At 39.6% G+C, this 27,217-nt stretch overlaps 1 protein-coding gene across 1 annotated transcript in view; it reads left to right on the top strand.

Annotated features, from left to right (window-relative positions):
* The window catches only part of psmb7 (proteasome 20S subunit beta 7), a 64,159-nt gene extending 55,508 nt beyond the window's left edge, over nucleotides 1–8,651 (top strand). Inside the window, exons 7-8 of the mRNA XM_060841072.1 lie at nucleotides 3,703–3,854; nucleotides 8,393–8,651. Coding sequence (XP_060697055.1) covers nucleotides 3,703–3,854; nucleotides 8,393–8,504 — 264 coding nt within the window. The 3' untranslated portion in view covers nucleotides 8,505–8,651. The remainder of the gene's footprint in view (nucleotides 1–3,702; nucleotides 3,855–8,392) is intronic.
* The last annotated feature ends 18,566 nt before the right edge of the window (nucleotides 8,652–27,217 follow it).

The raw sequence follows: 27,217 nt of genomic DNA, 5'->3' as shown, positions 1-27,217 counted from the left end.
CCAGTGATGAGATGAACAAACACAATCCATAGTTCTGGTAAAATCTCCTTGATTCTCAAAAATTTATTGTGAGAAGGCACATAGTGCACTACAGGTAGCAATAACAGATTCAACCTTAGCCTCCAACCCTCAGGTCCCGAACCTTTATTGCCTTTTGCTGCCCTAATGGATAAATGAAGGGCTTGAGAGACATCTGCGAGACAATAGGATACAAACTGGCAGCATCCGCTCTGTATAAGCAATAGCAATGTCATAGGACATCTATTTTATATTTCATAACTTTGCTCAGTGCAGCTCTGGAATTTGCAGAATTTTAAAATCCTTATGGAACTAAATTTTGTGTTTTCCAAGCTTCCATGTTTGTTAGAGTAAAATTGCTGCATGAAAATCCATAATTTTGAATGACTGATGAATCTGAGGAACCACTAAACTGTGTGTCTGCGTCTGTCGTATAGGTGTAGAAAATAAACAATTACTTAGTTAAAAAATAGTGCACAACCATTGTGTATCTTACGCAAGCCGAAAATGCACTTAATATAAATTTATATGATACAACATTTAGTGGTTGAAAGCTTGAATTGTTCCTATTTATTCCTGGACTGAGAATGAAATAGGTGTTAATTGCTAATGCTGTGTTGACAACTGTCATGTAGAAGCAAGAGAACTATAATCTAACTTGAATCAATTGAGAGAGAAAATATGCAGTGATCTAAAATTTCAAGATCAGAGTAGGCTGTCTGAGAGAGTTGTGAAAGGAAGATTTGTTCTTGGATGAAGTGAAACCATGGAGAGATTTGAAGATGACTGTTTTGAAATCAAGTGCTCAGGTTGGTATCCCATATCAGACCATCTTAAGTCATTTCATCAATATCCTTTCTTCCAAAGTGAGCTGCTTGCTAATAATTGCAGAATTTAGTACCATTTGCATTTCCTCAGAAACTATTTGTACCAGTGTGCAAAAAGACCTGGGCAACATTTCGGTCTGGGCTGTTATGTGGTAAGTGGGATTTATGCCAAGCAAATGTCAGCGATCATGTCCAGCAATAGACAATTTAACCAATTCATTTTAGCATTCAATGGTGTTCCTATCACTGAAAATTCAACAGTATCTGGAAGGTTATCATTTACTAGAATTTTAACTTTTAACATGTTGGGCTGGAATAATTTCCTCTTCCCTGTGTGAATGCAACTTCAACAAAATTCAAGAAGCCCAATACAATTCAAGACAAAATAGCCATTTGCCAGTACCTTAAACATTCATTCCCTTCACAGCTAATGCACAGTGGTAACAGTGTGAATCATTCACAAGATGCCTTGCAATAATTTATCAAGGCTGCTTTGTCAACATAATCTGAAGAGCAATCTGTACTACCAGAGAACAAGGACTGGAACTCATTGAAGTATCGTGACTTGCAAGCATCCCTCTCAACTGCACATCATTTTGACTTGGAACTATATTGCTGTTTTTTCACTGTCACTGGGTCAAAATCTTGAAATTCCTTTCCTGTACACCACGTGGAGTACAACAAGTCAAGGTGAGAGCAAGCCACCACCTTCTCAAGCAATTAGATTTAGGCAACAGTTGTCATGTCCCATCTTTCTTAAAAAAAAATTGCACCTTATAAAGTTCTGCAGGTGAAGTGGAACTGGAAGGCTGGTAAGGGGAATGTTGAAAGAATTAAACTTTGCAATGTTAAAGCCAATGTGAGAATTTCAGTAGTGTTAATGGTGTGAACTAGTGTTGATTTAGAGGTGAAAGTAAGTCGCCATTTAATTTTGATCTGATGTGGGTTAATGCTCAACTGAGGAACAAATTCCTTTTCTTGCTTTTATTTCCTAATTTTGGAATGATCGATTTTCTTGCATTGTCATTGTGAAATCATTTGCTGAAGAAGGCAATCCAAAATTCTGTAATCACTCAGTACAGCTTAGGTTCATGGGTATCTTGCATCGTTTTGATTTCTTCCATACGTTCACTGCTAAATGCTGGTTATAGAATCTTCCTGCTTTTCCCTATATCCTTTGATCCATTTAGCTCCAATGCTGCTTTGACCACCTCCTAGAAATCATTACAAGTTCTTGCCTCGACTGCTTTCTGTGGTAGCAAACTCTACAAGTTTGCCACTTGAAGAAATGTTTCCTCTCTGTCCGAAATGGTTTACCCTGTCATGGGAAATGTCCTCCCTGCATCTACCCTGTCAGAACTTTATAAGGTTTTTCCCCCCTTACTCTTCTGAACCCCAGCATATATATTCCCAACCGATGCAGTTTCTCTTCATATGTTAGTCCTGCCATCCTAGGAATCAGTCTGGTAAGTCTTTGCTGTAGTCTCTCTGTGTAGCAAGAAAATCCTTCCTCTGATAAGGAGACCAAAACTGCACACAATTCCAGGTGTGGTCCCAGGAGAAAATGAGGACTGCAGATGGTGGAGATCAGAGTCAAGAATGAGGTACTGGAAAAGCACAGCAGATTGGGCAGCATCCGAGGAGCAGGAGAATCGACATTTCGAGCATAAGCCCTTCATCAGGATTCCTAAGCCAAATTTTAGCCAATTCAAGCCAAATCTAAGCCAAATTTTAGTTGGCTTGAAAAAGATCTGTGATAAAAGGGAAAAGCAAACAAATCTGCAAAATCAGGAAGTTTAATAATTTAATGGATGTGCCCTTGAACAAATAAGCATTGGAATATGAATGTTTTTAATAACTACCATTTGTACTGTGCAAGTCACAAGAGAATGTATGCGATGCATAGGGAATAGGCTTGATTGTTGTTGAGAGAGTTTAGAATTCTCTTCAGATTCACTTGAGCATTGAGAGCACATTGTAGCTTGCATTGCCTTTTAAGTGGTCTTTCTGTATTATATGCCATGAATTCATGTGTGACACCTAGCCTTATTAACTGGTGAAGGTAGTGTGTATGAAACCTTTCTTCAGGATCACAGTGGCTAAAACCCATGAAGTATAACTGGTGACTGTTTTTATTCTTTTAGTTTTCGATGGCAGACTAAGGTTGTGCAGCACTACAAACTATATTACAAAGCATCATCTAGGAGCAAGCAGTTAATTAACTAAATTTAATTTTTTTCTTATGATTTCGTCCTTTGACTTCCAGACATGCCATTTGCAAAACACTTAGCATGTTATACTGCTGATAGTGTTAAATCTACAATTAGTGCTTTCACTTCGTTTCAGCAAAAAAGCTTTTTTATGATACACCTTCCTTAGCACATGCGTGCAGTCCCAGATATGGTGAAAAATAGTCGGCAAAATTCCTGTAGTTTGCTTCAAATGCAAACAAAACCAGTTGCAATTAGAAAGCTTGTGTAAGTAAACTTGTTTCCATTGTTCTGTCAACAGAGGGAGCTCTTGCTTTTTCGTTGTGATGTATAATGCTGAGTGTTGTACGGGGAAAATGAAATAGTCCAGAGAATTTGACAGCAGAGAAGGAGACCTGAAATGGAGAGAATAGCTTGCTGGAAACATCCAGTTAATATTGACACAGTGCTTCAAGTTGTCCTTCAATGAGAACTGCAAATAAATATCATCAGCAAATCATTCTTTGAAAATAAAAAAAAGTTTGTCTTCAGAATTATAATCCAACACACTTGCGTAGATACTTTCATGTTTAATTATTTCCAAAAGTAGTTGAACTTTCTATCTTAACTCCAGCTGACAAAATATTTCTGCAAACCTTGCCCATTAGGAAGAAGAGGCTAAGCAACTTGTACGGGATGCCATTGCTGCAGGTATTTTCAGTGATCTGGGATCAGGAAGTAACATTGATTTGTGCGTGATAACGAAGAATAAGATGGACTACCTAAGACCTTTTGATATTGCCAATAAAAAGGGTGTACGGTAAGCAGGTTTTGGTTTTCTTTGCATTGTTAACTTATTAGAAATTCAAATTGTAAAGTGATAATGCAAACCTAGTGACAAGTATTCTTTGTATAGTGAGTTCCAGATTGATCTCCAAGCGTTTTATTTTCTGGGGGATGGGGATGGAGCTGCAGAGGGAGCGGGGAACATAGTGAGAAGCTTTCATAGAAGACTGGCTACACCATTTCTAAGCATAAATAGTCCAAATGTGACTTTGTCAGAAGCTTAAGCGAAGAAATCTTACAAAAGAGGATGAAATATCCTTACGTTGGCTACATTGAGCTCTGCCTGTGGTTAATTTTGTAAACTTGGGCAAAATTTAATTAAAGTACAGGCACTATTTGTAAAGCGTCTCATGTTCAGAGCCTTTATTGGTAAACATAAATATTACTTTCTTATAAAACTCCATTCATGTCTAATTTGAGTGGGAAAAGGAAAGCAAGACATTTTAACCAAGATATTCAACCTGAGAGATGGTGAGTTTGACAGTTACAACCCAAATGGAAAATTGCAAATACTCATCCAGTTTGTAATTGTGGCCATTCAGAAGAGATCATGGAACATATAACTAATTCACAAGTGTAATACAGTACATTATTTCAGGTGCATTTTTTTTCCAGATTAACCACCTAATTGTAAAATTATAGTTGTTGCTCTACAGTAGCAATAAGAAATGGAGATAGAGAGCCTCAGCGATAACTAAGAGAGCTGTGATTTATCGTCCAAGAAGGTTTCAGATTTTAAACAAATGTAGAATACTCAGCAGGCCAGGCATCATCTACAGAAAGTTTAGGTCGATGACCTTTTGTCAGAACATGCTTTCAGATATAATCCCTAGCCTGCACTGAGTGAGCTTTTCGCAGTCAGGATGGATGCAGGAATACTAGTTATACTGTATTGTAGCAGAGTAAATTGAACAAATGTTTTATATCATAGCCCTGCTTTTGTGGAGATAGTGTAAGAAAGAATCAGACTCTTATGTGATGCCCTCGGACCCCCTCTAATCCCCACACCCCCAGCCTACCCTTTCAATGTTTAGTAACATTTTGGAATTCAGTCTTAAAACCTGAATAATGGGCTCTTATTTGGAATACAGCAAAATTTCCATATGCCCTCAGAATCATAGTTTTAAAACATGGGAGGAGAAAGATGTTAATCTTTAACTTAAAACTTCAACTATGACTCCTTTAACCTAAATCTGGGAGTGGACATGTTCAGTGGCAATTGACTCACTGCCCCTACCAATGGGTATGACTTATAAGGTTGCGAGCTAATACAAACCATGAATACTACAGTGATTAACTCACCTCCTGATTCGCTGGAAGCCTGTCAGGAATGTGATGGAATACTTTCCACTTACCTGGATCCGTGTAGCTCCAACAACACTCCACATGCTTGACAACATCCAGAACAAAGTAGCGCACTTGATTGACACCTTCCAAACCCAGGACCACTTAGATGGGCAAGGGCAGCAGGTACATGGAAGCATCATCTGCATGTTCCACTCGGTGTCATACTCATCTTGATTTGAAACATATCACCATTCTTTCACTGTCACGCTGAAAATCCTGAAGCTTTCTTCTTAGCATTGTGGGTTTCCTGCAGTAGATGGCCTGCAACAGTTCAAAGGACAGCTCACGACCACCTTCTCAAGGTCATCTAGGGACTGTCAGTAAATGGCCTAACCAGCAACACCCACACCTATGAGTATGTTTGTTTTTAAACATCAACTTGATAAGAGCTGATCGCAAGTGTCTCAGGTTATCTCACAGCATGATAATCAAGTTCTGCCTCACTGTTAGCCAATCAGAGGCTGGCACCCTTTAAGCCCTGATTCATATTTTGACATAATCCATTGTGGCCCTCGGGACCTTGCAAAAATAATAACTTTAAGTGAAAGTTTTGCTGTCAAGAGTGATTTGATTTGGCTCTGGCAAACATCACATTCAAGTCTATTCACATGCAGCTTTCAGTGGAGTCATTGAAAAATGATCAAGAGAGGAGCCAGTGTGAATTTTTCCCTTCTTCTGTGTGGGGCTGTTGCTCCTTGTAATAACCACACTATTATTCAGATCAGCTACCACCGTACAAGCAACGTGTTTGATCTGGGATCTCTCCATTCTCACAATTTATCAGTCTCTAATTTATCAGTGTAGCCCATATGATTTTTTGGTTGAGATTTTGTATTTGTGATTAATCAGGAAAAGCTGTTCCACTTTGTCTGTGTAATATTTTTGTATCAATAAAATACTTTTAATCATTCATACACCTTATGAACTTGCATCCACTGCACTTCAATTTTCACAGAAATTTCTTCCACTTCTAAGATATATCCAAATTACAGGATCCTTTTCTGAAACCTCAAAGTGCTGCTGTGTCTGTCCTTCCTGTTTATCTGTCAGAATAGTCATTGAATAAAGCCTTCAATGAGACAGCCTCTTATTACCTAGGCCACTAACCACATTTCCTCTTAGTAAATCAACCCCTCAGACCAAGAAACATTGCATTTATAGCATTTGATCTCTGGCTACGTGTAGAATTATACCACATTGAAGGAGACCTTTCAGTCCATTAAGTCTTTGAATGAGCTATCCAGTTAATTCTCCTTTACAAGTGAACAGGTTGCTATACACAAATTGCTGGTGAAATTGTTTTATCTGGATGTACCTGAGTAACACCTTTCAGAATTTTGAGCACCTCTATCAAATTTTCCCATCACCTCTAAGGAAAACACCTCCAGCTTCTTTTGGCTTCTCACATGATTAAAGTCCCTCATTCTTGATTCAGTTACAGTAAATCTTCTCTGCACACTATCCAAAGCTATTGCATCCTTCCTAAAACATGTGTCCAGAATATTGGCTATGACATTCCAAATAAAGTCTCACCACTGGGTAGATTTCATTGATAAAGGTTCACCATCACTTCCTTGCTTTTGTATTCCATGACTGTACATTCACTCAAAGCATGTGGGTGTCACTGGCCAGGCCAGCAGCTATTGCTTGTCCCTGGTATTAGAATTAGGAATTAGATTTATTGTTATGTGTACCCAAGTACAAAGTCACTTTGTTGAAATGTTGCCCTTGAGAAGGTGGTGGTGAGCTGCTTCTTGAATCTCTGCAGACCATGTCCTGTTGGTAGACCTGAAAATTCCCTTAGGAAGGGAATTTCAGGATTTTGACTGAATGACCATGAATTAACAGGGATATATTTCCAAGTCAGGATGAGGTGTTTATAAATGCTAAGGATACAGTATGCTTTTATCAACAGCCTTGTCAAATTGACTTGATGCCTTCAGAGTTTGATGTATGTGAAACTCCAGACTCTATGTTCTTGTGTACCCTTTAAATTTGCACCATTTCATTTAAATTGCCTCTCCACATTCTTTTATCCAAATATGTATCAACTGTTTTCCATAGTTTCCTTAATTTGTGCACTGTATTACTTTTGCATTTCTTATTATGGAGGCAAGAATAGCCATTTTGCTAAGGAATGGTCATAGAAACTGCAATGAGATTGATGACCAATTTGTTGTCAAGGGTGGTGGCATTTGTGGGCAAAATGGAGTCAAAACACCAGAGCTCCCTCGTCTTTGAAGTTGTGATATCTAACATTCACCTGAACTACTGTAACAGGCTCATCCAAAGATGGGTACTTATTTTTTTTTACATTTAGCCTGCATTGTAATTTAAATATATCTGAAATACGAAATATATCAGGTTCATGTTTCATAGGGATCACACAAAAGATAATCGAATTCATACCTGGAACTTGCACAGTTGTCCAAGTTGTACATCTTAAGATTTGCTGTAAACAAATTAATAGAAGATGCATTGGTTTATAATCCTATTCTCACTCAGTTTCTTGGGAATCCGGACACCTTTCACGCTAACTTTGTCTTCAGTAAAATTCCCTGGTCTGAGTGCATTTCATCCTAATTGCAAGTTTAATATTTGCAGAAATACAATGAATTATGTGGTTTGACATTCTACAAAGCTTACTAAATTGAAATGTTTATCAACACGCTCCCACTTGTTGCATGAATTGGTTATTTTATAATGAATTTTAGTTTATCTATAGCATCTGTTTAACAGTGCGGTTGTTTTTTTTTGCAACTATTGTTTCTTCTGTCAGCATTTGCCAGAAATAGAGGAGCAGACTTTTTTTTTGAAGACTCTGCAAAACCATTATATTGTTTTCAGCATAAATTCTGTACATGGGAAAACATACTTCACTGCAAATTATGAAGCAACTGAAGTCAATTATGTACATTTACTTAAAATAGTTTGTTGATAGCAGCTAATTCTTTTTCTTTGCTTTTTGAAGAAGGAATATCCCAAAAAATGTTTGTCACACCTACGAGATGCACCTTTTATCTATGTGTCCTCTTTGATTTCGCTAAAATTCTCAGCTTTCAATGACAAATAAACAATTATGCAATGATTTTGTTACCGTTCAGGGACATTCTTGTTTTCTTGCTGTAGGTGATTACTGTGTATTACATTTTTTTGTCTCACCAGGCAAGGAAACTATAAGTACAGGAAGGGGGTAACAGCATACCTAATGGAAACAGTTGCTCCAATGGAACTTGAAATTATGGAGGAAGTTGTACACACAATGGACACTTCCTGAAGATTGCAACCTTTTTTATACCTCCTCAATTTGGATGTACATTAAAGCTCTAAGGTGTCTTTACATTGAATTAAATGTGTAATGACTGGAGACCAGTTCAATTTTTACAAATAAAGTTCGTCTCCAAGATTTCCTTAACATCCACAAGTTGTGTTATTTAAATTTCTGGAAAAATGTTCCCTGTTTATGTAATAGTAGCAAAGTTATATTTCTAAGAAATCCTTTATTACATTATGATCTGGCTGTGGTTTCCCCAATCCAGCTAGGTTCGAACACCTGTCAATGTGGTTCCGAAATTCGAAAGTCAAAGGTTAGGTTTTGCAATAAATTTGCCATCGCTACTATCTAACAATCGTTTGGGTATTTGGTCAGCGCAGCAACTTGAAATATTTATGCAATGAGAATGTTTCTTTCTGTACAGCGCTATTTATTAAACATATCACTGTGCATGTAAGGTCAGACTTCCAATTAAATATGAAGGAATAGGTAGCTCATTGATAACTGACTATGAAAGTAGAAGCTAAATATCAATGTGCCGATTATACAGACCAAATCATATTAATATTAAAATCCACACATTCATGTACATAAAGGTTTGTTTGCCTTAATGCAATTTAACTAATCTGTTTGCACCTTATTTTTGTTTCCTGCGTCACCTCAGCACTTGCTAACAATTCACATAAAATTAATATTGAGTGATTCAGATCTCTTATTGTGACACACATCTGATTTTGGTCTCATGTTATTGATTTGCTAACTTATTGTGAGATTAGTATTAAAACACTCACCCTTACTTGGGCTCCATTTCTTTAAACGTTTATATAGTTTAATATATGCGTTTTGTTTGTGACTTGATAATTATAAATTTTGTTGGACCAAATGTCATGGTAGAAAGTAAATTTATGTATTAGACATGTCCCAATTTATTTAAGTTGTCCATTAATTTTACACGTGTAAAAAGTGAGGTCTGCAGATGCTGGAGATCACAGCTGAAAATGTGTTGCTGGTTAAAGCACAGCAAGTTAGGCAGCATCCAAGGAACAGGAAATTCGACGTTTCGGGCCAGAGCCCTTTGGCTGGGGCAGAGGCAGTAGCTTAACTGTAATGCCCCTAGACTAGTAATCCAGATGTCCAGCTAATTATCTTGGGGTTTTATTCAAGTCCACCATAGCTGGTGGAATTTAAATTCCATTAATAAAATTCTGGAAGTAATATTAAGCCTAACAAACTGAACATCAATGTGCCCATCATTCAGAGCAAATCATTTTAGTGTAAAAATCCACGCGTTCATGTACATACATTGTGAAACCATTGATCATAGCTTAATACATTTATACACTAATGTCTGTTAGGGGAGGAAAGCTGCTTTGCTTCTCTGGCCTGTATGTGACTCCAGATACACAGCAGTGTGATAAATGATTCAAACTTAAATGCTCTCTGAAATGACCTGTGAGTGTATGTATGCACCCCACCCCACTGACCGCATCTCACCACCCACATCTCAAAAGCAGCTAGGGTTGGGCACTAAATCTCACTGAGATCCCAGGAGTGAATTCAAAGAAATTCTGGTAGTTTTGTTTAAATTCATTCAAGGGATGTGGGCATTGCTGGCAAGGCCAGCATTTATTACCCATCCCTGTTAGGAGGGCAATTAAGAGTCACACTTTTTTTTTAAGTTGTCTATTAATTTGGGTCATGTTGGGGGTAAAAAAAATCTTGCCTACAATTGGCAATGGTTTCATGATTATCTATGGACTCTTAATTCTAGATTTTTATTGAATTCACATTCCACCGTCTGCCCTAACAGGATTTGAACCCAGGTCCCCAGAACATTACCTTGGTCTGTGGAATGCCATTAGCCATTGCCTTCCCTTGCTTTATAAAGCCATACAATAATTACTACTTGTTAATTCAGTGGATTTGCTGTATGGTTAGATTTTCAGTGGGAAATCTCTCCTAATGTCCAACGTGCTCCCTCAATATTACTTTAAAGCCTGAGATAAACATCAGAAGAAAAGCAACTCTGATAATGCAGTTTTTCATCTGTCCTGGAGTTGGATTTATAGCTATATCTTCTGAAAGCTACCAACTTAAGCTATGCTGATGTCAGTAACTACATCATATTGTTAATTGCTGTATGTTTTATAAGATATTCCATGACTCCTGTGTACAATCAGCATATACTGTAAGCTGTCATCTGCAACAGAAAGTCCCAATAGAAAATCAAGCACCCAAGAACTCTGCTTTTCAGAAGAAGGAAGTGTGACTTCAAAGGTAATGAGGTTGTCAAACATAAAACTGTAGTGACTTGACCTGATAACTCCCTTTATCTTGAAGCTTCATGATGCTCCTGATCACTCCAGTCTCTAAACAATGAAGGAGAACGATGGGCAACTTTTAAGTGTTCAACAAAGTGCAACAAAAATATATCCATCTGAAGGAAAGGAACAAACTAAACATCAATAGGACTGCATTGGCCCACAAAGTCACAGGGGAACAATTGATGTTTGAAAAATGCATAAATAGAGAATGACGAGTGCATGGTACAAGTGAGTGTAAAGAGGTTAGAAGCAACATCAAAAACAATAAGGAAAGGAAGGAAGCTATGAAATGATCAGGAAATTTAGAACAGTAAAATATTCCATGGGTGCATCAATAAAAACAAAGTTGTGTTGTGCACAAGCGCATTAGGTAGTGAGCAGGATAATATCGCAGGTTACAACAGTGGTGGCAGAAATATTTAATAATTATTTTACCCTATAACCAGGGAGATCGAGCAAATAATCTTGATGTTGAATAATGAGGCAAGTATGTTTAGAATTTTTTAAAAATATGCTAAAACTCAAAAATAATCAAGCTTCTAGTAAGAGTGGATATCACCCATGTATTTTAGAACATAGAACATTACAGTACAGCACAGTACAGGCCCTTTGGCCCTCGATGTTGCGCCGACCTGTCATACCAATCAGAAGCCCATCTAACCTACACTATACCATGTACGTCCATATGCTTGTCCAATGATGACTTAAATGTACTTAAAGTTGGCAGATCTACTACCGTTGCAGGCAAAGCATTCCATACCCTTACTACTCTCTGAGTAAAGAAACTACCTCTGACATCTGTCCTATATCTATCACCCCTCAATTTAAAGGTATGCCCCTTTGTGCTCACCGTCACCATTCTTGAAAAAAGGCTCTCCCTGTCCACCCTACCTAACCCTCTGATTATCTTATATGTCTGTATTAAGTCACCTCTCAACCTTCTTCACTCTAATGAAAATAGCCTCAAGTCCCTCAGCCTTTCCTCGTAAGACCTTCCCTCCATACCAGGCAACATCCAATAAATCTCCTCTGCACCCTTTCCAAAGCTTCCACATCCTTCTTATAACGCGGTGACCAGGACTGTACACAATACTCCAAGTGCAGCCGCACTAGAGTTTTGTACAGCTGTAGCATAACCTCATGGTTCTGGAACTCGATCCCTCTATTAATAAAAGCTAAAACACTGTATGCCTTCTTAACAACCCTGTCAACCTGGGTGGCAACTTTCAAGGATCTGTGTACCTTGACACCGAGATTTCTCTGCTCATTTACACTACTAAGGATTTTACCATTAGCCCAGTACTTTGCATTCCGGTTACTTCGACTAAAGTGAATCACTTCACACTTGTCCGCATTAAACTCCATTTGCCACCTCTCAGCCCAGCTCTGCAGCTTATCTATGTCTCTCTGCAACCTATAACATCCTTCGTCACTATCCACAACTCCACTGACCTTAGTGTCATCTACAAATTTACTAACCCACCCTTCTATGCCCTCATCCAGGTCGTTTATAAAAATGACGAACAGCAGTGGACCCAACACCGACCCTTGCGGTACACCACTAGTAACTGGACTCCAGGATGAACATTTACCATCAACCACCACCCTCTGTCTTCTTTCAGCAAGCCAATTACTGATCCAAACTGCTATATCTCCCACAATCCCATTCCTCCGCATTTTGTACAATAGCCTACTGTGGGGAACCTTATCGAACGCCTTGCTGAAATCCATATACACCACATCAACCGGTTTACTCTCATCTACCTGTTTGGTCACCTTCTCAAAGAACTAAATAAGGTTTGTGATGCACGGCCTCCCCTTCACAAAACTCTGCTGACTATACCTAATCAAATTATTCTTTTCTAGATGATTATAAATCCTATCTCATAACCTTTTCCAACACTTTACCAACAACTGAAGTAAGGCTCACTGGTTTATAATTACCAGGATTGTCTCTACTCCCCTTCTTGAACAGGGGAACCACATTTGCTATCCTCCAGTCTTCTGGCACTATTCCTGTAGACAATGACGATTTAAAGATCAATGCCAAAGGCTCGGCACTCTTCTCCCTAGCTTCCCAGAGGATCCTAGGATATATCCCTTCCGGCCCAGAGGACTTATTTATTTTCACACACTGCAAGATTTCTAATATCTCCTCCTTGTGAACCTCAATCACACCTAGTCTAGTAGCCTGTATCTCAGTATTCTCCTCGACAACATTGTCGTTTTCTAGAGTGAATACTGTCGAAAAATATTTTAAAGGAAAGTAGCAGAGGCACTCCAACTCACTTAATATTTTGGTAGCAAAAGGTGTGCCAGAGGACCCGGTGATGAGCTAACATAAATCCTATGTTAAAGAAACAGGACATATTCAGTGAATTCTAGATCAATCAGCTTAACATTAATGATAGGAAGAATAAATGGAAGAACACCTAGCAATTAGAAACATTTTAGCGAAGTCATTCTGAATTTTAAAAAGACCATTGACATTGAGGAAATGATGATCTGCTGATGTTATTGCTGGACTATTATTCCAGAGACCCAGATTCTGGGACCCACGATCAAATCTTGCCATGGCAGATGGAAGAAGAATTCAATAATGACCACCATGAATCAATTGTCAGGAAAAACCCATCTGGTTCACTCATGTCCTTTAGGGAAGGAAAGCTGCCAGCCTTATCTGGTCTGGTCTATATGTGACTCCAGGTCCACAGTCATGTTGACTCTTAGCTGCCCTCTGGGTAATTAGGAATAGGCAATAAATGCAGGCCACGCCAGTGATGCCCCAATCCTGTGAATGAATGGAGAAAAAAAGACATCCCATTATTAGACTAAGGTCAGCGAATGTAAAGTCAGGGCATAAGTGACAGAATAGATTCTAATTGCCCTCAAGACAAAGTAGAAAGTGAAAGGACAGGGTGGTTACTCAGAGCATCAGAAAATAGAAAATGGTGTTCCTGGAGAATCAGTGCTGGACCACTGCTGTTCAGCTTACGCTAACAATTTAGATTTTGAAATCAAAGATAATTTCTAAATTTGTGGGTGACACCAAATAGGTAATGATTGATACTAAGAAAGGTTATGATAAATTACAAGAGAATGCTAATAAACTTGTAAAGGATACATAAATTGCAAATTAAGTTCAAAAGTGCAAATGGTATGTTTTGGTGGGAAGAATAGGCAAATCACAGTACTTGAAAAGTGTAGGTCAATTTGGGGATTGAGGAATAAAGGGATTTTGGAGTATAAAAATAGCAATCACTAAAAGTTGCAGTGCAGGTGAACAAGTCCACAAAAAGAAGCAAACCAATCTTTAGTTCCAGACGGACTGAACTATTAAAAAAAAGGATAACAGAAGCACTGGAGAGGACACTGAAAAGGTTTGCCGGGTGATATCCAAAACATATGGTTATATATAGTGCATGAGGATTGATAGGCTGGGTTCCAGAGACAGTCATGTGATTGAATAGAGGTCTTAAAACTTCTAACAAGTTCCGTCAGAGTGGACACAGAGAAAATGTTTCCTCTTGTGGGGAACAACACAACTAGAGGTCATCACTGCAAGGTAGTCGTCAAGAAATCTAATAGGAAGTTAATTAGAATATTGTTCAAGCAAATTATGGCAAGAATATGAAAGTTGCTGCCATAGCAGATGTTCGGAGCAGATAACATCACGGCATTTCAGGGGAAACTGGGCAAGTATTTGGAAGAGGAGGCAATAGATAATTATGACATAGATTCTGCTGAGAAAAGATGGAAAGAGCCTCCTTTTGGAGAGAAATGTGCTCATTGTCCCTTCCTGTGACATGTATCTTAAATAATATATAGGGAACTGGTGACTGGTAATGTCATTGAGCAAGTAATTCAGAGACAGACTAAATTGCACCATGTATTGAGTTGGCCTTAAACTCAAATAGTACATAATGTAAAGTTACCAAGCCACTCCATTTACAGGTAATTAGGGATGGACAACAAATGCTGTCCTTACTAACAGCGCCAACATCTAATGAGAAAATACACTTAAGTAATGTTTTACCATTGACTGATGTTAAGTTCTGGCTTATAATTTCTGGGACAATTCTTTGGTAAGTCTGATTTACCAACATTCATCCTCCACTAACTTCACTTTTGTCTTGGTGCGTGCTGTTTCTAGATTAGACTTGGCAGTACATCACTGACATGTCTCTGCAGCTATTGGAGAAGGAACACAGATTCTGAAGCACACAGATTGCTAGTGACCACAGCCAACTGCTCAGCCTTGGGCAAAGGACAATCCATTGGCCTCTTGACTCCATCCAGGACAAAGAAGCCACTTGCTTTGCATCACATCTACAAGCATTCACTTGCAACAGTATGTACCATCTACAAGATGCACTGCAGAAAGTCACAAGTTCACCTGAGCACCTTCCAAACCCACAACCACTACCATGTAGAAGGAGAAGGGCAGCCATTACATGGGAACACCATCACTCCTCTCCAAGCCATGCACTTAGATATATACTGTTGTGCCTTGAGTGTTGTTGGGTCGAAATCTTGGATTCCCTCCCTAACAGCATTGTGCATCTCTACACAACGAATGGACTGCAGCGGTTCATGGAGGCAGCTCCCCAGCACCGTCTCAAGGGCAACAAGCAATGGACAATACATTGCCCAGCTAGTGACAATCACATCCCATGAATAAAAGGGGACAATTGGTGTGAACAATGTAATTGTCCTGATTACTCAAGGTCATAATTTGTACTCTGTATTCTTAGTGACCTGTTTTGGAAGCATGATTTGATGCCAGATTGGATGGCATTAATCAGTGGGTGCATGATTAATGTAATTGTCTCCAATAGAGCTTCACATTCAGATAATTTAACTTCACTACTAAGAAATAATTTTTTCCACCCACTCTGCATGCAACGGCAGTCATGTTGAATTGTTCTTGCAGAGTTGAGTTTGGAAAAAAATGGCAAGGTTTCAAATTTGTTTCCTTGTTTCTTATGAACCCTAATGCCAAATTTGAATTTCCCACTTTTTCCAGAACTCCGATATGTTCCCTGACCAGAATTGAACAAACGTCTGTATGGATTTTGTCAGACAGTCCAAATGAGAATGGTCCAGCCCTGTGGCCTGTTGTCTCCACAACACCATGACTGACCAACAATAACCCTGAGGCTGTCTGAACCACTGATGCAGTTGGTCAGGCACATTGTATTTATATGACAGTATAGAGATGGGTGAAATGCTTAGGTTGTGAGTTCAGGCTGGAGCAGCTTTAACGGTTCTTGTGATGCAGTAGTAGTGACCTCACCTCTGAGCTAGGAGGCCTGAGTTCAATTTCCACCAGATCCAGAGATACATCAAAATATCTCTGAACATTAGACAATATCCATAATTTCTGGACTGAAGACACTTAACCTGCAAAGCTTGTCTGTGACCCAATCTCCAAATGCAAAGACACATATCCCCAGAGTCTAGTAGGCCCAAGACCTGACTATCTTGGTCAACCTCACTGACTAGAGTGGGATAAGTCCCTTTGTTGACTGTAGCAGTACCCACTGACTGGAGTCCCCATTGATCTCACAAAAAATTGGTTCTCTTTGATTTTCACACACGGCCATTCATTTTAAGCACATGCAATGTGTTTGCATACAATTTGCTTGCACATGGTATAGATATGACATTGATGGAACACATTGCCATGCAGTAGCATGTCCAGCCCTGGACTGTTCAGTGTTCCCTCTGCCTGTCCATCTGTGTTAAAAAGCATTGCAGGTTACAGAGTGTGACAGCCTTAAAGTGGGTACAAAGTGAGTGAGCACTAAGAAATGAAACTGAGTCATAAGGTGCAACCCGTGTGCCACTTGTGCCCAGTGATTTGATTTGACTTATTGTCACATGCACCTAAGTACAGTGAAAAGCTTTGTTCTACGAGAAGTACATGTAGATCATAGCAAACAAGGACAAATAGATCAGGGTGCTTAGACAGAGCGAAGCACACAAGGTTAAGGTTGTACAGAAGATGCACAAAGCAATATCAATATTAGATTTGAAAATTAGAGAGGTCCATTCAGTTGTCCAATAACAGCAGAGAAGAAGCTGTCCTTGAACCAATTGGTGTGTGTGTGTGTGTGTGTGTTCAAGCTTCTGTATCTTCTGTCTGACAGAAAAGGTTGTAGGACAGTATTACATGTGGGAGGAGTCTTTGATGACGTTGGCACTCTGCCCAAGGCAACAAGAGATGTAAATGGAGTACATGGATGGGAAGTTGGTTTCTGTGATAGTCTGGGCTGTGCACACAACCTTCTGAGTTTCTTATGATCTTGGGCAGAGTGTTTGCTGTACCAAGCCATTGTACACCCATATAGAACGCCTCCTATAGTGCATCTGTAAAATTTGGTGAGGGTTTTTATGAAAATGCTAAATTTCCAAAGCCTCCTGAGGAAGAAGAAGCATTGTTGTGCCTTCTTCACCACCGCATCTACATGGGAGGTCCAGAAGAGATTGGTGGTTATTGTCTCTCCTCGGAACTTGACACTCTTGACCCTCTCCACCTAAGCTCCATTGATGTCAATAGGGGTGTGTCCTCCTCTTTTCTTCCTGAAGTCAGTGATCAGTTCTTTTGTTTTGCCGACATTGAGAGATTATCATTACACCGTAACATCAAGCATTCTATCTCCTACCTGTATTCTGACTCATCATTGTTTGATAACCAGACTACAACAATAATGTTATCAATGACCAGGCAGAAGCATGCAAGTTATGGGTGTCCTTGAGCTCCAAAGTGAAGGATTGCAGTGGTTTGAGAGTTGGGCCAAGGAATAACATGATGCTTGTGGTGAGGCTGGTAGTTTACCAGTGCCATGGTGGAGAAGGACAGTGTCCATGGAGCATGCAGGGACTTTGTGGTGAAGGCAGAATTAGTGAATGCCCGGAGAAGCAAGTGGTGAGCTACTGTCAGCAGGTCTGAAAGTCAGCTCTGACTTTCTTATGGGGAATTGGGACCATTTAGATCCTCAGAGAAGGAGAGGAAAATTGATTCTTACATGTAAATGAGGTGAATTGACCTAACAATGATATACAATTGTGTGGAAGTAAAGTGAATGCTGATTAGCAGTGAGTTTCTGAAGTTACTGGTTAAGGTTTAAAGGGAAAATGGGAATTTTTTTTCTGGGTGTTAAGATTCCAAATTATGAGTATTTTTCCAACTTTCTGACTGTCACCCACACTGCTACAGGAAATTCTGCCTCCCCCAATCTCTCCAGCAAATTCTAAATAGTTGCTAGGTGTTACTATTTGCACAGAAGCTTGGATATATTTTCATAAAGTGGTATATTGATCTGTCCCTCAGATAATCTGTGCCTGGATTCTATTGTATGATAGTGCAGACTCGATAATGTGCAGAAATCCAATGGACTCCTATGAAGATGATCCTCCTCAATTTAATTTTGACTCTTTGATGACCAGCTTTCCAATCCAACTATGAAGATTCTTCCGAAGTTGCATTATCATGACTTGGATTTGAAATGTGAAACTAAGAATTGGTAGCAAAACTTTCAACTACTGACACAAAATGTTGAATCCCTTTATAAGAAAATAACATCATAATGACAGGTAGCAAACAAACGGGCTGCACCAATCTGAATGTTATACTCTGGATTTAGAAAGCAGAATTGCACTGGTGTGCCAACATAAAGGAGGATCAAGTACAGAATATTGCAGCAGGCCTCAGTGAGAGAACGAATCAGTTTGACGAATGGATTCATCAAGGAAATGGTCTTCATGATAGTTGGCAGATGGAGCTCCCTATTTAACATTTGCTTTGTGTGAGAATATGTATTATTATATATTGAGTGGCATGATGGCTCAGTGGTTAGCTCTACTGCCTCACAACACCAGGGACATGGGTTCAATTGTAGCCTTGGGCAACTGTCTGTGTGGAGTTTGCATATTCTGCCTGTGTCTGCCTGAGTTTTTGCCAGGTTTTCCGGTTTCCTCCCACAATCCAAAGATGATGTGGAGTTGCCGGTGTTGAGCTGGGGTGGATAAAGTCGTACGACATCATGTTATAGTCCACAAACACTGCTCCTTCATCAGGTGAAGCGCTCCGAAAGCTTGTGACCTGGTGTCGTGTGACTTCTGACTTAGTCCAAAGATGTACAGGTTAGATGCATCAGGTGTACAGGAATGTGCAGGTTAGGTGGAATAACTATGTTAAATGTGGAGTTAGATGGACAGGGTAGGGAGTGGGGTCTGGGTAGGATACTCTTTTGGAGGGTCAGTTGAGACTCAATGGGCCAAATGGTCTCTTCCCACACTATAGGGATTCCCACACTGGTGATTACATACACCAGTTCAGTTCAAAGGCTTAAGATCAATGCTCTTAAAAGATGAAGCTGCTTCACGTGTGACATTTGCAGTATGCCACCTGCTAGATTACAAGGAGAATGAACATGGATTCATAGAGTCATAGAGTTATACAGCATGGAAACAGATCCTTCAGTCCAAACAGTCCATGTTGACCATTTTCCCAAAGCAAGCTAAAATGATTCTGGGTAATCCAAGATGGAGGATGGGGAAAATTATGGCTGTAATGAGCTGCTCCTTTTTTGAGGCATTTCCAATATTGGAGCTGATTTCTTCAAATCCTAGGAACAGTAATTTATTATCTTTGCACTGGTTTGGAACTTTGGGAACAGAAAGATCAAAACGACAGCACTTTAAAAACGAGGGAGAGATGAAAGCAGTGACCACATGGGAAGTGAATCAAACAGAGAAATAAACCTGCACAGCTGCCTGACCCAGCAGTGAATCTGCACAGCTGACTGTTCTGCTGTTCGATTTCAAATATCTCTGAATACCTGGGTGCATTGAGGAAAAGTAAACCAAGAGTGAAATTCACAGCTGACTTTGGAGAAACCTGTGTGTGGGAGACCTCACAGCAGGAGAGCAGTTAAGTGGCTAGTTTTAAAGTATAACCTTACTGTTTTTTTTGTAAATCAACAATAATGAGTAGAGTGGGTTCCTATTTGATTACATGCTTTATTGAGTTCTGTCTCTTCATTAAACTTTAAAAATCTAAAAATATCAGTACAAAGTTAGCCTGGAGCAGTGTTTTCTTTTACATTAGTAAGTCTGTGCTATTTTCTGGGTCTGGAGATTGGTAAGGACAGATTACACCTGTGGCATTACAGTTGAGAAAGGACCAAGTCAAACAGTCAGGGACAAAGTAGAGAACAAGGTGGGGCTGATAAATTAAACTACATTTATTTCAATTCAAGAGGCCTTACAGGGAAGGCAGATAAACTCAGGGCATGGTTAGGAAGATGGGAGTGCGATATCATAGCAATTACAGAGACATTGCTCAGGGATGGACAGGACTGGCAGCTTCATGTTCCAGGGTATAGTTACTATGGGAAGGGAGGCAAGAGAGGAGGGGAGGGGTGGCATTTTTGATTAGGGATAACATTATGGTTGTACTTAGGGAAGATGGCCCTAGGAATATATCCAGGGACGTTGTTTGGGTGGAACCGAAAAATAAGAAAGGAACAATCATATTATTGGGATTGTATTATAGACCCCCTAATGGCAGGAAATTGAGAAACAAACTTTAAGGAGATTTCAATTATCTGTAAAAATAATAGGGTGGTTATGGTAGGGGATTTTAACTTTCCAAACATAGGCTGGGACTGCCATAATGTTAAGGGCTTGGGTAGAGAGGAATTTGTTAAGTGCATATAAGAAAATCTCCTGATTGAGTATATGAATATACCCACTAGAGAAGGTGTGAAACTTGATCTTCTCTTGAGAAATAAGGCAGGGCAGGTGACTGAGGTGTCAGTGGGGGAGCACTTTGGAGTCAGCGACCATAATTCTATTAGTTTTAAAATAGTGATTGAAAATGATAAATTGGGGCTAAAAGTTAAACTTCTAAATTGGAGGAAGGCCAATTTTGATAGTATTAGGCAAAAACTTTCACAAGTTGATTGAAGGTGGATGTTTGCAGGTAAAGGGATGGATGGAAAATGAGGTAATGAGAGTCCAGAGAAAGTATATTCCTGTTGAGTGAAAGGAAAGGCTGGTGGTTAAAGGGAATGCTGGATGACTAAAGAAATTAAGGGTTTGTTCAAGAAAAAGAAGGAAGCATATTCTGGTATGGACAGCTGGGATGAAGTGAAGCCCCAGAAAAGTATAAAGGCAGTAGGTGTAAATTTAAGAGGGAAATCAGGGGTAAAAAGGGGACAGTTGTCGGCTGCAGAATCATTTCAAAGAGTCATAGAAATGTCATTTTTTATTTGGGAAATCGTGTCTTACTGCTTAATTGGGTTTTTTGAAAAAGTAATAAAGAGGATTGATGAAGGCAGAGTGGTGAATGTGATCTATATGGACTTCAATAACACATTCAACAAGGTTCTTCATGGTGGACTGGTTAGCAAGGTTAGATCTCATGGTTTACAGGGAGAACTAGCCATTTGAATAAAGAACTGGCTTAAAGGTAGAAGACAGAGTGTTGGTCGTTGAAGGTTGCTCTTCAGACTGGAGGCCTGTGACCAGTGGAGTGCCACAAGGTTCGGTGCTGGGTCCACTGCCTTTCGTCATTTATATAAATGATTCGGGTGTTAACATAGGAGGTACGGTTGTAGGTTTGCTCGCTGAGCTGGAAGGTTCATATTCAGATGTTTCGTCACCATACTAGGTATCATCTTCAGTGAGCCTCCAGATGAAGCATTGCTGATGATTCCTGCTTTCTATTTGTATGTTTGGGTTTCTTTGGGTTGGTGATGTCATTTCCTGTGGTGATGTCATTTCCTATGGTCATGTCATTTCCTTTTTCTCAGGGGTGGTAAATGGGGTCCAAGTCAATGTGTTTGTTGTTAGAGTTCTAGTTGGAGTGCTATGCTTCTAGGAATTCTCGTGTGTGTGTTTGTTTGGCTTGTCCTAGGATGCATGTGTTGTCCCAGTCAAAGTGGTGTCCTTCCTCATCTGTATGTAAGGATACTAGTGAGAGTGGGTCATGTTGTTTTGTGGCTAGTTGATGTTCAGATATCTTGGGAAGACCACTTTTACTTTTTGGATTGTGGGAAATAATGCAGCTTTAACCCAAGGGACTGAGTTCTGGTTGTTTTTCAGCCAGGACCATTTGTGTATGTGTGTGTACAGGAACGCTCAACACAGTAACAACTTCTTGATTGCTTCCTGGGTGAGAGGCTACAGCTTTTGGTTTGTACAATACAGCAAAGCCATCCAACCTGTGAAGGAAAAATCTATTAAATTATTCCGTCTCTGTCTCCCTACTGTGAGTGGAGAAGTAAAAGAAAATCTCAAGCAAGTAGCTTCTCTCTTTCTCTCTCTCTCGCGCCTCATGGCACCAGCATCCCAGGTTCGATTCCAACCTTGGGCTACTGTCTGTGTGGAGTTTGCACATTGTCCTCGAGTCTGCCTGGGTTTCCTCCGGGTGCTCTAGTTTTCTCCCACAGGTCAGGTGAATTGGCCATGTTAAATTGCCCATAGTGTTAGGGAGATGGGTCTGGGTGGGTTGCTCTTCGAAGGCTCGGTGTGGACTGGTTGGGCCGAAGGGCCTGTTTGCACACTGTAGGAAATCTAATCTAAAAAAATCTTTAAAAAAAGGAAAAGGGCATTGTCAGAGACAATGAAAATATAAATCTTCAACCAACAAATGAAAGATTATGAATCAATGAATCCACAACATCGTCACCTCATTGGAGTCCAAAGGAACTCACTCATTGCTGTAATCCAGAATGGTGCCAGAACTTTGCTCTGGTGAGTTTTTATTCCATGCCCACCCAAAATATTTGAGTCTTGTCTTATTTCTTTATGTGTCTGTGCATAAGTTTTTTTAAAAAATAGAGGTTGAGTTTAAGTTATAGGTTAAGAATCATGTCTTTTTCTCTCCATTGGTTAAACCTGTTTGATTGCAATAAACCCTGGGTTTTCTTCTTAATGGTAAAACTGTAACCTAAATTAGACAGTTTGGCAAAATTGGTCAGTTTGATAGTTAATTAAATTTTCACTTGGTAATGTCTCTGGGACTAGTGCAGCTTGATGTCTGGTGCAACACCCCAGGGACTTTGACTCAGTACTTCTGAAGTGTCATCCCCCTTGTACATAGAAAATATGGCAGTCAGAAATCTCCTACAAACAACAATGTGATAAATGCACAATAAAATCTATTTTAATCGTAACTATTAAGGGAAAATGATGACCAGCACAGTCGGACTAACTCCTCTATCTCCCTTCTTTTTCAACAGTACCTGGATCACATTGACCTGAGATGGCAGGTGAAACCTTGGTTTAATGTCTCATCCAAAAGACAACACCTCCATCAGCACGTCAGCACATCTACAGAATCACACTGGAACATTATTTTTTGTGCTCATGTCTTAATAAGGGATATAGGTGCACAACCTTCTGACATGAAGGCAAAGTACTAGCAATTGTGGAGAGTTTGTTGCTGGAAAAGCATCTGAGGAGCAGGAGAATCGACATTTCAGGCCAGAGCCCTTCATCAGCCTGACCGCTGTGCTTTTCCAGCAACACACTCTCAACTCTGATCTCCAGCATCTGCAGACCTCTCTTTCTCCTACTACCAGTTGAGCCATAGTATTAGTTGATGTTTTGGAATAATTGAATAGGGAGACACCAGATAACTTACCACTTAGTGAAGCAGGTTTCAGGGTGTGTAAACTGCTATCTAAAGGCAAGTTCCTTCTTTCAATGTGTTTTGTCTATCCATAACTTTGAACAGCACCATACAAAACAGGGGGAGGCCATTTAATCCATCAAAATAGTCGAGACATGTTTCTTTGAATACAACATTGTAAATACAACACTTGGTAAAGCGTATGTACAGTAGCCCCCCACCCCAACCCTGTACCCATGAGGGGTTCCAAGACCTACCATGGAAGTCCAAAACTGATGATAGGTGCAAACCCACTCATTTAAATGAGAAACATACCTTCCTGGCAGCCTCCTGCCCCTGGTTCTAGTTCCCTATAATATGTTCGGGCCGCAGGAACTGAAAACCGCAGAAACTGGACTCGTGGATATGCGGGTCGCCCTGCAGTGAGTTAACCTTCAGAGTTACTGAGATGTAAAAGCCTGAGACGGCAGTTGTCTAATTGTTCACTGGTATCCTTAAGAGTGATGAAATTATAGGATATCTTTGGAGTCTCACTGAATGGTTGTTTCTCACCAGATACATTATTTCTAACATAAGGAGAAAAACAGACAGAGTCCCTTCCAGTTCTTACTTATGAATTAATTTCCTTTTCTCTGCTGCTGCTCAATGTCAGCTATTGAAATATACTTCAATGTGTCTTCCTGAGTCTAGTTCCATTTTCTTTTCAGGCTGGCTAACAGGCAGGCAAACCTTTCATCTTCCAACATGTGAGATTAAACAATACAAATGTGAATTAAAGCAAAAGATGCAAATTTATTGGCACCAATTCATTTGCCAATTTTGCTAGCTAGATAAAAATCTATTGCATTGCAGATAGATTTATTTATTCCACAGGAGTCTCATAAAGTGTGCCTCAATTTATGGTCAGGTGACCACAGCAGCCATTTTAGTTTGTTCCTTCGAAAAACTGTTCTAGTCCATGAAAGTCTCGGTATAATGATTAGATGAAAGAAGTTAAAGTTCAATAGTCCAAGTTTATCATCGTGGATTGGAATATTCTCGAGTAGACTGCTGTGCACAAGTTCTCACTGTTGAACAATGTTTGCAATTAAAGTGGATGTGAGTCTCTGTACATAATTAGCTTCTAAGGATTTATCTCAGTAAGTGTTATGATTGTTTCTAGGTTCATTGAGAGCTCGGTCAGCTATTAGCAAAAGAACAAAATAAAACCTAAAACCTGAACTGAGGGAGGAGAATTATTGAGTTAATCCATTATTGTATAAAATTTCTTTTAAACCCTTCCCACTTCATCTGGAGCCACAGGTGTCAGTTGAAAGGAAACTCTTTCTCTTCCTCATTAATCTGGTAGTTGAGCTGGTTGACGATATGTGTAGGGAATGAAGAGTGCAGAGGCTAAGTGAAGGAAGAGAAGTAAATGAAAAGGACTTGAGAGTGTCTGGACCCTAACCCTTGCTGGGGTTTGGTTTTGAAGTAAGAGAAAATGGCCAATTTTAGCTCTTCTACTGCCATGTAACTCAGAGTAAGCCAGGGAGGGAACCCAGAAAGCTTCCTGTTCTGTAAGATTCCAAATCACAGTAAAGCCTAAGGAAAGCAATGAGGAGAAAGAGACTTGCAGAAAGAGAAAGAAATGGCTATATGCCAGTAATAACGGAGATCCAGTGTGTTCCTCTGTTTACATGTTGTTATTCTTGCTTAATAAATAGCTGAGGGCATTCTCATGGTTTTCCTTTTCCCTGACATTTGATGCTTTAAATTCACAATGTATAATTGTGTGTTTTTCTGGTGGATATTTCGGCCTTACGTGGGTACCCACATCCGTTGGAGTTGACAGAGCTGGCTTTTTGTGAAAGGGTGGGGAGCAGGAAGGAGGCTGCTTTCTTACATATAAGATTTTTGATGAACTTAGCTCGGTAAAGATCACTCAAAGCACCATTTATTTCTCTCACATGCCATCCATCATTATAGCTGTGATTAATTCAAGTCTTTGACAGAGTGACATGCAAGGAGAGAACATCGGAATGGGACTGACTGAATTGCTCGTCAGAGAGCCACCACAGACGCTATCTAAATGGAGCCCTTCAGGGGCCATCAGGACCATGATGCATTTGTACTCTTTGAAGTCCAGACAGAACTGTTGCTCAAACACCAGCGAGCTTCACATTTACTAAAATGATAATAAATATAATATGCTTAATTATTCAACTTCTAGACTGAAAAAATGTGTAGTGGGGGAGGGTTTTTTTGTATTTGTAAAGCTCGTCTTAGAAGCAAAAAGTTGTGCATACCTGCTATGTTTCGTACATACTGCAGCAATGGTGAGTAAATGTTAAAGCAGTTAGATGGTGTTGATTAACAGGACTGCTTTGCTCTGGGTAGTGTCAAGCTGATCAAGTGTTGTTCAGCTGAACTGATCTAGGTGAATGCAGCATGTTCCTTCACACTCTGACCAGTGGCAGAGAGGTGAGCCACTTGCTGCAGAATTCCCAGTCTCCAACCTGTAATGTAGACATTCTTCCAGTTTTACAACATCTTTATCACTTTAGCCATGCCAAGTTAGAACGTGAGACATGGTGTAATTTGGGTATTTGTTACATTTTTAAAATTGTTCATTGCCATTACCAACTCCTTTATCTTAACTCTGCTCCACCTATCGTGCTCTCAACTACCTTCCCCCAGGCCCAAACCCCCGCTCCCCTCCCATTTATTTCTCCACCCCTGAGACTCCCAGCCTCATTCCTGATGAAGGGTTTTTGTCCGAAATGTCAATCCTTTTGCTCCTTAGATGCTGCCTGACCTGTTGTGCTTTTCCAGCACCACATTCTTTACTCTAATAAATGCTGGACTGAGGTAATATTTGCTCCCTGAATGAAATAGGTTGAGTGCTTTATGGGGGAAAATGGCTTTTTTTTTAAACTGAATACTTTCAATAGAACTACCTGAAATAATGCAAATAACTTTAAAATCAACTTGCATAATGAAAACAATAGAATGGTAGAGTTTCAATTAGAAAGAGCTAAGCTCTGAAGGTATTTTTATTGTTTTAATTTCAATTAGATACTTTTATTTCAAAAGAAATAAGCTCCCAAATAAAGATACTTTATTCTGTTAGTATGCTGCAAATCATTTTGATTTGACAGTTGACATGTACTAAATTTTGCAAGCGCTTATTTTTAAAAATATGCAGTTTTGAATCCACAATAAAAATGACTAGATGCTCAATTTTGCTTTTTGCTTTAAGCAGCTGTTTTGAACATGTTAATAGCATTGCTTTACAATGTGTACAGTGTTCATGTATAAACCTTCATACTTTTAATTAATGCAGTGTTCAGGTCCAAAGCATAATTTCAGTGTTTACATAAATAATGAACAGCTTAAACATAGGAACTGTATGAAGGTGCTGATTCTGGCTACACTGGTCGAAGATACAACTTTCATTTCAATCAGCAAGAATGCTGACTGAGAAGTCCTGCTTTACCTGCGTATTGTCAAGCAGTAATCACTAACAACGGTCTACACTTCCCTACTGATTTCTGATGAAGGGCTTTTGCCCGAAACGTCGATTTCGCTGCTCATTGGATGCTGCCTGAACTGCTGTGCTCTTCCAGCACCACTGATCCAGAATACACTTCCCTACTGTCATCTTGCAGGACTAGTGGCAGGAAGTACTGAGTGAACACGTCTGAGTGTTACTTCTCTGAGTCATACGAGTGATGTTTAAAAATATCCTTTCTTAACTTCAAAAATGG

Source organism: Hemiscyllium ocellatum, chromosome 21 (genome assembly GCF_020745735.1).
Source record: "Hemiscyllium ocellatum isolate sHemOce1 chromosome 21, sHemOce1.pat.X.cur, whole genome shotgun sequence".
NCBI classification, from domain to species: domain Eukaryota; kingdom Metazoa; phylum Chordata; class Chondrichthyes; order Orectolobiformes; family Hemiscylliidae; genus Hemiscyllium; species Hemiscyllium ocellatum.
The sequence above is the reverse complement of the archived record's forward strand: the minus strand, read 5'-3'. Positions and strand labels throughout refer to the sequence as shown.